The sequence below is a fragment of the Filicampus tigris genome, chromosome 4 (assembly GCF_054856515.1).
Source record: "Filicampus tigris isolate MCC_2025a chromosome 4, RoL_Ftig_1.0, whole genome shotgun sequence".
In the NCBI taxonomy this organism is placed as follows: Eukaryota; Metazoa; Chordata; class Actinopteri; order Syngnathiformes; family Syngnathidae; genus Filicampus; species Filicampus tigris.
Genome location: NC_141220.1, coordinates 26,676,420 through 26,689,972, shown reverse-complemented (window position 1 = coordinate 26,689,972; position 13,553 = coordinate 26,676,420). Strand labels below are relative to the sequence as shown.

General features: G+C 42.5%; 2 protein-coding genes across 3 annotated transcripts; both read left to right on the top strand.

Moving 5' to 3' along the window:
* Positions 1-2,578: 2,578 nt before the first annotated feature.
* Positions 2,579-6,519, top strand: LOC147149169 (uncharacterized). Its single transcript, XM_086029580.1, has 3 exons — positions 2,579-2,596; positions 4,632-4,691; positions 4,811-6,519. The coding sequence occupies exon 3, from the start codon at positions 4,812-4,814 to the stop codon at positions 6,057-6,059; it is 1,248 nt and encodes a 415-aa protein (XP_085885706.1). The 5' UTR covers positions 2,579-2,596; positions 4,632-4,691; position 4,811; the 3' UTR covers positions 6,060-6,519.
* Positions 6,520-6,672: 153 nt separating this feature from the next.
* On the top strand, positions 6,673-12,720 carry LOC147149168 (uncharacterized). Of its 2 annotated transcripts, none has more exons than XM_086029578.1 (2): positions 6,673-7,521; positions 10,800-12,720. In XM_086029578.1, exon 2 carries the CDS (start codon positions 10,803-10,805, stop codon positions 12,051-12,053), a length of 1,251 nt encoding a protein of 416 aa, XP_085885704.1. In that variant the 5' UTR covers positions 6,673-7,521; positions 10,800-10,802; the 3' UTR covers positions 12,054-12,720. The 2 variants fall into 2 exon arrangements, with proteins under 2 accessions (XP_085885704.1, XP_085885705.1); XM_086029579.1 differs by lacking the exon at positions 6,673-7,521 and adding an exon at positions 9,937-9,973.
* The last annotated feature ends 833 nt before the right edge of the window (positions 12,721-13,553 follow it).

The following is a 13,553-nucleotide window of genomic DNA, read 5'->3' as shown; positions in this document are numbered from 1 at the left end:
CATTTATAAAACAGAAGAACAGCTTTGTGTTTAACTAAACAAGCCCAGACTGCTCAATGAGTAAACACGTTTGTGAGGAAATTGAGGTGAGATCATCTTTATTTTCGTATTTTTCACAGTATTATTCGGACATATTTTTGTGGTGGAGTGCTATCAGATTTTACTTGTGTAAAATATGGGCCTCGGCTCGATAAAGGTTGGCAAACACTGATTTACGCCGCCTGTATCAATATTTTGTCTATTTACATGTCTTTTCTAGTGATCCACATCAGATTATTGATTTGCAGTTACCGAACTCTCAAAAAAAATGCACGTGTTCAAAATACAGGTTGCACCCATCTCCGTTTTTTTCCTCAGAATGTAGCAAAATATCCAACAGGATGATTGACTATACATCAACTCTCACCCTCAGGTAGCTTGTTAAAAAAAAAGTCAATTTATATGAAATTAAAACAGAATTTCATTACAAAGTGCAACTACAATTTTAGGTTAGGATTATATGATTACTTTTGCCTTCAAATGATTACATTTAATACATTACAATTACAATTGGAAGTGCAAGTTTGCAAATTTCTCTTTAAATGAAACAAAATGAAAAAAGCACAAATATAAACCCAATAAAACAACATATCGCCGCTGTCCTGTGAAAAACACTTGTCCATTTTTTTCATTTTTAAAAAAAATGTGTTTACGTGAATGGGTTTTTTTGCATTACAGACATCCCATTAACATGAAAAAAAATTTAAAATGACCAAATTGGACATACGTGTTTTTCACAAGATAGCAACAAGATGTTCTTGTTTGATTAGAATATGAAGTGCAAGTCTGGTTCTTGGGCTCTAATTTCTCCCTTGATTATTTATTTAAAAAAGAGCAATTAAAATAGTTATTATTATTATTATTAATTCATTTATTTATATTAAATAATTATTTTTGCTTTGATAATTAATTCGGAGTAGCTCTTCCCGACAACTTCCCAACAATCAGAATTGATTGCATTTTATATTTCTCAGCCACAAGTGACTATAACCCACCGTAATAGATGCGTTTATGGCATTTGTCCCAATGTGGGAGAAGATCAGAGCCGGTGTGATGAAAAGGCCGGGTCACTTTTCCACGACACTGAAGCTCCCACAGATATTAAATAAGGAATAAACGCTCTTGTTTTTTTTTTTTTTTTTTTTTTTTTTTCTATAAAGACACAATTCACTACACGTAACACGCAAGATGATTTGTTGAGAAAAAATGTGGGAAAGCACCAAGGGAAAGTGAATGGAAAAAGGCAAGCAATTTTAACCTTGAAAGGTTGATTGGAATTTGCGTACATGTTCAGGGCCAATTCTCATCATTCAGTTCTCATTCTCCCATTTCCATGGAAGTCCTTTTTTTTAAGCGCCTGGATGCACTTTTCCTTTTCATTTTAGCGTTCTCCCGTCAAGTCTAACAATGGAGGCTGTCTGGAAATGATGGATGTGACATGGAGGTTTCCAGAGACTTGGGAATTTCTTTGAAATCTGTGAAAAAGTTCAGGCAAACAAAATAGTATAGTATGGTTGTGTGTAGTTTATTCTGCTAAAGTACTAGTTTACCCTCATTTTTCTCAGTGCCATAAATGAATTTAATTCTGATGACAATCGACTTAATTAAAAATGCTGCTAATGTTATATCCCTTGCATACGTTAATTCACCATACATGCGGCTGGTGCCCAGACTAATTCAAACGCTGGGCAATCTTTGAGTTAAAGTGACTTTTTAGTTTGTCCGTTTGAAAATGACAAACTACTAGCTCATCTGAACTTTATTTGTGGCAAATCAGAGGCTCTTTAAATGGTGCCAAGTGCGTACTGACTTGAACATGAGTTTGGTGATTAATTCTGAGCATAGCTACATCCCAATAAATCAGCAAAAGAGCATGTGCACACTTGTACAAACACATGACATCAGTTGTTTGTTTTTAATCCCCTCTCTTAAGTTGTGAATGTCAGAGTCGTGCAGGTCATAGGTCACATTAATGGTGGAAAGAGAATGGAAACGATTTATCTTTGTCCCGGCACAACATTAGAACACTGCTGTGTTGACTTTTTATATCCACTGTAATTCAGAAATCCTTCCCTCCTTCCATTTTCTGTCATTCTTGTCTTCCTTAGGGTCACAGGTGATCTGGGAAATACTAATCTAGTTTTCAATGAACATTATATGCGTGTTTTTTGGAATGTGGGAGGAAGTCATCGTAACATGAGAAAACCACGGGAGGGAACATTCAAAGTCCAGGCGGAAAGGCCTGAGCCCAGATTCATACCCAGAACCTCTCAAATGTAAGGCAGACGGCCAAACACTACGCCACAGTGTTGCCGTTGTCAGACAAATTTAATGTGCCTTTTTCTTCCCGTGATATCAGAAAATAATCCAGGGATGTTTGTATCAGAGGCCTCAGAAAGCGGAAGTGTGCGCTGTCTCTTTAACACTCCCCCCCCCCAAAAAAGTCAACTTAAAAAAGCCAAAAAGTGGATGCGTTTTCCGCTTCCTTTGTTTACTTTCACTTCTTGCTCTTCCGCATTGTGTGGTTACTGTGTGTGACTACGTCGGCCAAGAGCAGGTAGGAATGTACACTGTTGCGCTGTGCATGGATTTACTTGACGGTCCGTTTTCATTCTGAGGAAGAGTTAAAAAAAAAATAAAAAAATAAAAGTTGTTCTGTTTAGCAGCTTTCAACAGCAGCACTGGCATGTTTGCAGTCATACTTCCTACATGATGCACAAACAACAAGAATTGACTTGAGTGTTGTCTTTTTTGTGGTATTGAAACTATGTCATCCATTTTCTTTCATGCAGTTCTTCCTTAACAGAAAACAAACAAGCAAAACTATTTTATCATGCTGCCCACCCGGCGGTACGTCCTGTCCAACTCAAACAAATGAATGAGAGAGCGATACGAGTGCTGTATGTGGCAACTCAACTCACTTTACAATAAGCAGCACTTTGGCAAAAAGTGAGCAATTCTTCAAAAAAGAGGCCTCAAAGTTGTTCAATGGCACTTCCAGTTGAAGTTGACTGTCAAACTAAACATAAAACGAGGAGAATTACCCATTGTGTGTTTTAAACAAGCGCACAATTTAGCCGTTCGTCCAGTAGCTTAATGCAGTGAAAAACGCTGATGTCCAATTTTGGAAAAATGTTTAATTTTCACATTAATGCGTTGTCTGCAACGCGGAAACACCATTCATGTAAAAATAAGAACATTGAAAAAAGTGTTTATCACAGGACAGTGATGAAATTCACATACACATTCTGGGAAACACATGTATAACCCTTTGTGCTGATATTTGAACTTAAATGATGCAGCAACGCAGCCGTTCAATTTAACAGTATACAGTCACACCTGCATATTCTTTATCCTCTGCAGAGAGGTGTCAGCAGTGAAATAATCATTCATACAATATAATACAACACCATTTTATTTATATAGCGCATCTCATAACAGCCGGAGCGGGAACAAAGCACTTTACAAACAATAAACAATCAATAATAAATAATAATAATAATAATAAACAATAAAAAGGCTATAATACACAAGTGTTGATCAAAAAATTAACGTAAAACACTATATACAATTGACACCGAAAAGAGACGAAAATCAACATTATAGTCCTATTTTTCTGTACAACCCTTATCTTATGGCACCACTGTATTTATATAGTTTTTTTTTTTTTACTGCGGAAAATCAGATTATCATCTGACTCCTCCAAAACTGCAACTGCAGGGGTGTGTTAGTTCCCCCCCCCATGGTGCCAGGTTGTCAAAACAGGTACTGTATATAATTGAAAGGAACAAAAAAGTCATTGTTCCGTTTTACTTTTGTAGTTAAAGGGTAAGTTTGTAGCCATTCATTGTGGAATGTGATTGTTAAAGTGCGTAGTCATAAATGATATAAACAGTCTCAAAGAAAGATGTCAAGCGTTAGCAAAATAGCAGCGCCCACAATGGACAATTCCGAGCTTACGTCAAAATGGCGTCACAAGACAAGTTGGCGGTGAAAACAAACTCTCCGCTCATTGAAAAGCATTGAAATTCGGGTCGTTGTCACGGGCAAAAGCAAGGCAATACGGTGGATTGTTTTCACCGTCTAAAGCGCGTTGCATCGTGGGTATTACCAGAAATGCCCGGATATTCGGAATTGTCCATACTAAGCTAGCATTAGCACTGCAGACAAGCCAACGTTAGCCACAGCTGCTTACGTTGGTAGCATGACTTATTAACAATGAAGTGCTACTATAACACACAATTTGAATGGTTTACGTCAGACAACTGTTGTCCTCGAAAGCCGCTGTCCTGCCTGTTTTAGAGGTTTATCTCATCCAACACACATGATTCAAATGATCAGGATTGTTATCAGGCTTTATACAGAGTTTGCCTATCCCTGGATTAAGTCTTGTTTTTTGGGGAGTGTAAAATCAATTAAAAATCAAAATGTGGTGATAAATGTACCTGTTGAGCAGAAATGTTGCTAATTCCGCATGAATCCTTTCAACTTCTTGAGGTCCTTTTGCTCTGCTTCTGTTTGCTAGTTTTGTCCTGCAGTCATTAGCAAACGAGGTATAGGTGATTTGTTTTGTTTTGTTTTTAATTTTCTAGAGTTGGATACTACAATATCAAGCTAACAGATCTGCGCAAGTGTGCGGGGTCACTCCTCTGGTAGGTGCGACGTTTTGTGACTTAACTGTAAATTGGGGGCACTCGAAAACACCGAACAAACAGTCATGAAAATTGAAGCTGTTACATTGTGCTTGATCATCTGTGATCTCTCTCCGGAGGATGGATGAGATGAGATCTGGCGCAGGAAGCGCCGCGGCTCCTTCCGCGGACGTTCCTCCCCCCCTGAGGCAAGGCGAGGCTTTCCACGTCTTCATCAGCTACAGCAGCACCGACTACCAGTGGACGCACTCCCTCATCGAGCATCTGGAAGCCCGCGGCCTGAGCGTCTGCTACCACGAGCGCGACTTCACGGCCGGGCGCACCGTGCTGGAGAACATGTCCCAGTGCATCCAGGAGAGCCAGAAAGTCCTGCTGGTCCTCAGCTCGGAGTTCGTAAGGAGCCGCTGGTGTCTCCTGGAGGCCAACATGTCTCTGTTCAGAGACTGCCTGGAGAGGAAACCCATCGTCCCCGTGCTTCTGGAGCCGGACGTCTGCGTCCCGCTTCACCTGTGCCACCTCACCTACCTGGAAGCCCACGGCGCAGAGTTTATGGCCAAGCTGCTCAAGGTGCTCTTCACCCCCAACCGGCTGCTCCAAGGCTCCACGGTGGTACCCTACCAGCCTCCGTCCATCTACAACGGGAAAGCCCTGCAGCCTTTAACTGCTGTTAATGTGGAAAATCTTTACAAGTGGGATGCCGGGCAGTTCAGTGACATGGACGTGCCGGACCAACTGCGCCTGATCATTGAGGACCAAGAGAAGTACAGGGAGGCCATTGCCATCATCAACAGTGTGTCTCGTAAAAAAGTGTGGCTGCGGCCACTCTGGATCAGGCTTATACTCTACGTGACTGGCGTGATCATCTTTCTGGCATTATTAGCAATGGTTTTGTATTTGTCAGTGTTCGTATTGCTTGTTACCAGACCATACGTACCCATAGGAGAGTGGGTGGTAATCATCATATGTGTTTGCTCCGTTCCAATCGGCTGGCTCGTTCACCTTTCTCTTTGGAAGAACGATGAGGAGAAGCACGTTCTGAGGGAGATGCAGAAAGCTGCGGGTCAGGCCAATGCAATCCTCAGGGAGCAGAAGCTCCTGATGGGTTGCCGGTCCAATTCGATCATTTATCTGGCGTATGTTTCTTTGGACGGTTGCAAAGAGGAGTTTGCGGCCACATTCGGGCATCTGGCCAGTGCCGAGGAACTTTTTAAAGCAGCTCTAGTCTGGTTCTCGTCAGGGTATGCCTGCTGCCTTGCAAAAAGGCACTTCCCCTTTTCTCAGCCGTGCCCCGGCCCGGGTCACTTGGAGGGAGGAGTGTGTTTTTGCCAGTACGTTTCCCAGCAACTGAGCCGAGGGGAGTGGAAGTGAGAGTACAGCACACACCGAGAGCTCGTTTACACTAGTGGCGGGTCCGTGCATTGTAACTTATCCACGCTCTGGACTACTAACGTTACACTTGAGTCTTTCCTTTATTTCTTTAAGCAGTATATATCACATATCACCCTGGAAAGAAATAATTAACGACTTTCTGCATCTTAATCATGATAATTATCAGATGTGGAACAAAGTAAAATGTAGAGCGTCGCTGTCCTGTGAAAAACACTTATCTCCAATTTTGGAAACTTTTTTAATTTTCACTTAAATGCGATTTCTGTAATGCAGAAACATGATTCAGGTAAAAATAAGGAAATGAAAAAAAATGGAGATAAGTGTTTTTCACATGACAGCCACGATAGTTTACATTTTCACTGAAGTCACAGTGTCGCTACAGAAACAAATATCTACAGTATTTTGGCACTTTCTGATTAAAATGATACATCATACTGCATCATACTCTCTTGGGTTTATGACTGAAGATTGACTTGGCATCTAAAACCAACCACTGAACTCCTGTTATAAGAGTGTGTTTTGGGTCGTTTGTCTTGCTGCATGATAAGGGATTTCCCCATCACTTGCATCGCTTTGTTTCACTTAGCATGCAAAATCAGAGAACGGTATAAATCACAGGTGCCAAACTCAAGGCCCCAGAGTCTAGATCCGGCCCGCCACGTCATTTCATTTGGCCCTTCAATGTAAATCACGTGCATAGACTTCATGTTTCTCGTTCAATTTTGCCCCAACATTGCAAATTGTCTAACACTGAAATATTGCCAGATTTTTTTTAACTAAATTCCTCTTTTTTTTTAAAAAAAATGAACAAAAGCTGAACAAAAACGGTTTTGTTGACTTTTGATTTCAAAACGAGTTAGCCACCAAAATGTGCATATGCAATGTAGGGAGGAGAGTATACGTTTATTGCATACGCTCGTAATGGTCCTCTGTGGAAAAACGTAACTACAATGGGGCCCGTGACAAAAATGAGTAAATACACAAAGGGTCTCTGAGCTCACACATCGATACAGAAATATTAATGTGCTTTTATACAAAATGTGAATTTCTTTTTTTTTCCTTCTTTAATGGTTATTATGCTACAGATGGCTAACGCTAGCCTAGCAGCTGAAAGGCGGCCAATACCACCAGCAGCATTCAGCGGGGCTGCGCCGACGGCAAATGCTAGCCTAGCAGCTGAAAGGCGGCCAATACCACCAGGAGCATTCAGCGGGGCTGCGCCGACGGCAAATGCTAGCCTAGCAGCTGAAAGGCGGCCAATACCACCAGCAGCATTCAGCGGGGCTGCGCCGACGGCTAATGCTAGCCCAGCAGCTGAAAGACGGTCAACTCCATCAAAAACTATTCGTAAATCAGCATCAGGGCTATCTAAGACAACAAGAAATCCCATCTTGAAGAAATATCAGACCGCTGACATTTTCAGGACACTGAACCATGCCAGGTTAGTCTTGGATCACAACCCAAAGGTCTACTTTGTGTTCACATAAAAATTTGAAGTTTAATCCCCAAACGGGAACAAATCCAATATTTATTGTGTGACTCCAACGTTGACATACTAGGAATGACTGAAACATGGCTTTCCTGTTCCCCACCTGAAGGTGCAGTGTTATTACCACCAGGCTACACTGTGTTTAGACAGCACAGAAATGGTAGAGATGGAGGTGTCCTATTGTACACTAAAAGCGCTTTAAAATGCACCCATGTCATGGCACCCAATGACGTGAAGATTGAATATGTTGGTGTCAGAGTGTCACTCTCCCCTGAAATATCATTCATAATTATCTGTTTGAATCGACCACCATCTGTTAAGTCAACATTTTATGATCAACTCAAACTCTTATTGAGCCATTTTAGCTCAAATAGTGAAACAATACTACTAGGGGATTTAAACGTAAACTGGGGTGTAAAAAAAAAAACAGGAAGGCTCTCAAACAAGTTATGGACCATTACCACTTTACCCAGTTAATTGAATAGCCTAGGAGATTAACAACCCACTCTAGAACAAGGATAGACTTAATAATTCACAACTTTCCCTGAAAGAGTCGTAAAAAATATAACTTCCTGACTGACCACAATGCCATCCCCTTTATGAGGACGCTTACAAAAAATGGCGCCACTGTTCCTTTTTAAAGCCTACAAACTACACTCCGCTTTATGATTTTATACCCAAGAACCAACAGCAAAACTAAGCTAAAGCCCTCCAAATTCATAACTGGTCTGACGTTCTGTCTTGTGTTGCTGTGACCTCTGCTTGTCAAAGCTTCAACGGTACAGTCAAAGAGGTCATGGGGCACTTCACTCGTAGAGGAAGGCATAAGAAAAAAAGGTAGTCGCCGACTACCTTGGGTAAATGAGGACTGCAGGAGGCTGATGCACAAGAGGGATGATTCGTTACCAACCGATAAAAATGTACATTTTTGCGAAACAAGGTGACTCAGCTTTTGAGGAAGTCGAAAGCTGACTTCTTCATGAAAATCATGACAAACACAAATGGTAATGGAAAATTAGTCTGGTAAACTATCAACAAGTTGAATATAATAATAATCTAGAACTTATTATACAGTATACAATAAATTTCTCAGGGAACCAATCGACCTGGCCAACAGCATCCCTGGCTAACTGTTCCCCTCTCGTGATTGCACAGTCCACCGAACAGCAATAGTCCTGTCGTCAATATCATTGAATTAACTGACTATGACGTAGCTAACCTGATCTCTGGTCTTAAAAATGGTAATGCAAAGGGTGCATAGCACTTCCAAAGACATGCACCGTGGTCCGTTCTATTACCCACCTCATTAACTTGTCTTTCAAACATTACAGTCCAGCAGTGTGGAAAGTGGCGGCAATAACCCCTATCTTTAAATCCGGCAATAAAACAGATGCATCTAACTATCGACCAATAGTAATCGTCTATAGGCCGTTTTCGACTATCATCTGAAACGGGCTTCCATTAGCGTTTACGACTACCAACTTCTACAAAAGAACAAAACAAACAAACGATTAAATAGACGATCACATAGATGGGGAAAAATGGGCTTCCGAGTCCCGACTATGCTTTATCCGGCTATTTTTTTTTAAATTTCCTGTCAATCGTTTAGTATCGCCTACAAAATGGGCGTCCGTCATAGACGGAACATCTGCCTGGGGACAAGAGAGGGAAATTAGCCTGTGGCTATATTCTGGCGTGTTTACGTCTGCAATTTGTACATGACGTTCATCAACTTGCGCTGACCCTTCAAATAAATAAATTGGAATTACGTGCATAGATGGGAAAAAATGGGCTTCCGTGTCCCGACTATGCTTTATCCGACTATTTTTTTTAAAATTTCCTGTCAATCGTTTATTATCGCCTACAAAATGGGCGTCCGTCATTGACGGAACATCTGCCTGGGGACAAGAGATGGAAATTAGCCTGTGGCTATATTCTGGCATGTTTACGTCTGCAATTTGTACATGACGTTCATCAACTTGCGCTGACCTTTCAAATAAATAAATTGGAATTACCTGCATGTTTTTGGCATGTGGGAGGAAGTCATAGTAGCATGAGAAAACCACGGGAGGGAACCAGGCAGAAAGGAATGAGCCTAGATTCTAACCCAGAACCTCTTGAACGTGAGGCGGACGTGCCAAACACTAGATCACAGTGTTGCCATCGTCGGACATCATTCAATCTGCGTTGTTCTTCCTCTAACAAGAGAAAATAATCCAGGTAAATTTGTATCAGAGGGAGGCCCCAGAAAGCAGAAGTGTGCACTGTCTCTTTAACATTCCAAAAACGGTAAGCTTCAAAAAGCATAAAAGTGGATGTGTTTTCACTTCCTGTGTTTATTTTCACTTCACTTGCTACTACAGGTTGTGTGGTTACTGTGTGTGGCTCCGTCGGTCATGAGCAGGTAGGAATGAACAGTGTTGTGCTGCGAATGGATTTATTTTAAGGCTCGTTTTCATTCTGAGGAAGAGTTTAAAAAAAAAGAAGTGTTCTCTTTAGTACAGGGGTCTCAAACTCACCTTAAAAAGTGGTTCGAGTAGTCATATGATATACAGCTAATCCAGTCTTCTCAATCTTTAGTAATAGTTCAGAAATTTTAACAGTTCTTCAGAACGTGACCAAGATTGGTGATCTCATCCTCTCTCTCATCTCTGCTTACTTTGGATACTCCCCATCATGTCTACTTGAGTAATGACGTCTGATTTCATGTGGACCGTAACGTCCCCTGTGCATTCAAGGCATGTTGGGGAGCCGCTGTGCTCAAATTCTAACTGTCATTCCTTAAAATACTCCCAAATCGTCAGCAAAGCTCCTGAAGCTCAAGCTAACAGGTCAGTGCGATGCTGCGGGCCGATTACCGGTGACCAGAGTTTGTCTGAGTGTGCACGGCCAATAACTGACTCCTCGTTGGTCACAACTTCTGTCTCTGATAGGGACAACGGCTCGTAACTTGAAAAACCTGTAAGTTGGGGTACTCCAAAGCCAAGGTACCGTTGTACGAACGATAGAGATGGAAAATCTAGTACAAGCCCTGCTAGAGTTTGGCTTTAGCCACAGATGCTTCTACTCAACCGGCAGGTAAACAAGCTCAGTTGATTAGAAGCACCTGTGGCTCAAGACAAACGATGGCAGGGTTTTTACTTTCTGGACCTGAATTTCCGATCTCTGACATCACAGTCATGAAATCAAACATGTTGCATTGTACTTGATACTCTGTGATCTCTCTCCAGAGGATGGATGAGATGAGATCTGGCGCAGGAAGCGCCGCGGCTCCTTCCGCGGACGTTCCTCCCCCCCTGAGGCAAGGCGAGACTTTCCACGTCTTCATCAGCTACAGCAGCACCGACTACCAGTGGACGCACTCCCTCATCGAGCATCTGGAAGCCCGCGGCCTGCGCGTCTGCTACCACGAGCGCGACTTCACGGCCGGGCGCACCGTGCTGGAGAACATGTCCCAGTGCATCCAGGAGAGCCAGAAAGTCCTGCTGGTCCTCAGCTCGGAGTTCGTAAGGAGCCGCTGGTGTCTCCTGGAGGCCAACATGTCTCTGTTCAGAGACTGCCTGGAGAGGAAACCCATCGTCCCCGTGCTTCTGGAGCCGGACGTCTGCGTCCCGCTTCACCTGTGCCACCTCACCTACCTGGAAGCCCACGGCGCAGAGTTTATGGCCAAGCTGCTCAAGGTGCTCTTCACCCCCAACCGGCTGCTCCAAGGCTCCACGGTGGTACCCTACCAGCCTCCGTCCATCTACAACGGGAAAGCCCTGCAGCCTTTAACTGCTGTTAATGTGGAAAATCTTTACAAGTGGGATGCCGGGCAGTTCAGTGACATGGACGTGCCGGACCAACTGCGCCTGATCATTGAGGACCAAGAGAAGTACAGGGAGGCCATTGCCATCATCAACAGTGTGTCTCGTAAAAAGGTGTGGCTGCGGCCACTCTGGACCAGGGTTATGCTCTACGTGACTGGCGTGATCATCTTTTTGGCATTATTTGCACATTTTTTGCACTCCTCAGTGTTCATATTGGTTGATATTTTGCCTTCAAATACTCCCAAAGGAGAGTGGGTGGTAATCATCATATGTTTCTTCTCCGTTCCAATCGGCTTGCTCCTTCACCTTTCTCTTTGGAAGAACGATGACGGGAAGCACGTTCTGAGGGAGATGCAGAAAGCTGCGGGTCGGGCCAATGCAATCCTCAGCGAGCAAAAGCTCCTGATGGGTTGTCGGTCCAATTCGGTAATATATCTGGTGTATGTTTCTTTGGACGGTTGCAAAGGGGAGTTTGCGGCCACATTCGGGCATCTAGCCAGTGCTGAGGAGCTTTTTAAAGCAGCTCTAGTCTGGTTCTCGTCAGGGTATGCCTGCTGCCTTGCAAAAAGGCACTTCCCCTTTTCTCAGCCGTGCCCCGGCCCAAGTCACTTGGAGGGAGGAGTGTGTTTTTGCCAGTACGTTTCCCAGCAACTGAGCAGAGGCGAGTGGAAGTGAGAGTACGGCACACGCCGAGAGAAGTAATGTGACACTTGTTTAGTTACACTATATTTCTTTTAACAGTGATGTGCTACATCAGAACACTCATTTTTTTAAAGACGTTCCTGTCTTTAGATGTCTTCATCAATGTAGATGTAGATTCGTTTCAATATACTGTATCTATAAACTGGCATTATTGCTCTATGACGATATTTACCATCATCAAACTATTGACAGTTACGATTCATACCCTTTGTAAATTGATACAGTAAACGTGTTTCTAAATTGTTACTACGCTGCAAATGTACACCGTACTGTATTTCTTTGCTTTCCCTCTATGCAGCCAATTTAGACATGGCAAGCTGCTTTATGCAATAGGCGGGGAAAAAGATGAGTAACAGGAAACATCTCATCAAAATTTGGTCAAGATGTGAACCCAATGCCACACTGTACATTACAGGATCAATATTTGCCACCCTTTACGACATTTTGAGAAGGGATTCAGGATATGAGGAAGGCCTCTATCTAGAAGTGCGAACAAACAGTGTGAACAGACACTGATGAGAACATTGGATCATGCGAGCGTCAGAGCAGGGTTGATCGGCAGGTCGGCGGTCACGGTGTACGCGCGTCGTGTTTGATGAGCAGTAAAAATGTGTTCTCAATTAAAATCAAATTAAGACCACGAAGCATGGCAGAAGTGGCAAATGGTGGCATTGACAATGAGAACAGTCTTTCTTATCTTGTCCGGCGCTTATGTCATTGTGTGTCTGTGTCTACAGAGGTGTTTATGTAATTGGTTACTGACCTATTTTTTTTTCTTGCTAAAATACGAGCAAGCCACATTCATGAAGTATATTCAATATTAGTAATATGTTCTATGCGCCTTCACTGGTCTAAGCATGGCATTCTGATTCATATTGTTTTTGGGAAATATGAGAAATCTCCCCGTTTTAACCATCTGAGAGGGCGGCCATCTTGTCACTTGCTGTCGACTGAAAATGACATCACAGTCACTTTGATGTCATTTTCAGTCGACGGCAAGTGGCAAAATGGCCGCCCCCTGAGATGGCAAACAAACAGGTGGATTTTGCTGCTTAACTCATATTCTACAAACGCAATATTAATCAGAATACCGTGTTTCGACTAGTGGAGGCACATAGAACATATTATTGTGAAGAAAATGTTGGGGTTGATTTCCTCCGTGAAAGAGTCAGCTAGCTCATTGCTAACACATAATGCACAAGGCCATAGAAGGGCTAATGAATAGCATCTTTATCACTGTGTTATAATGGATATTATAAAACAGGTATTAAAAATAGGAAATGTAGCAATCCATGTGGGCAGACCACATTACAATACTGAAACAATAGTTACAGGCGTGCACAAAAAGAGAACAATGTGGGCCAGAAACTGAATAATTGCATGAAATGTAATTGAGTAGAAGACTGCAAGTAAAAATTCTGACGGTCGACAAGAGGCTTCATTTTACAAATGTTGAAGTGTAGCGAAAGAAGC

Excerpts from the sequence above, each read along its gene's own strand:
- LOC147149169 (XM_086029580.1), top strand. The coding sequence starts at position 4,812 with ATGGATGAGATGAGATCTGGCGCAGGAAGCGCCGCGGCTCCTTCCGCG.
- LOC147149168 (XM_086029578.1), top strand. The coding sequence starts at position 10,803 with ATGGATGAGATGAGATCTGGCGCAGGAAGCGCCGCGGCTCCTTCCGCG.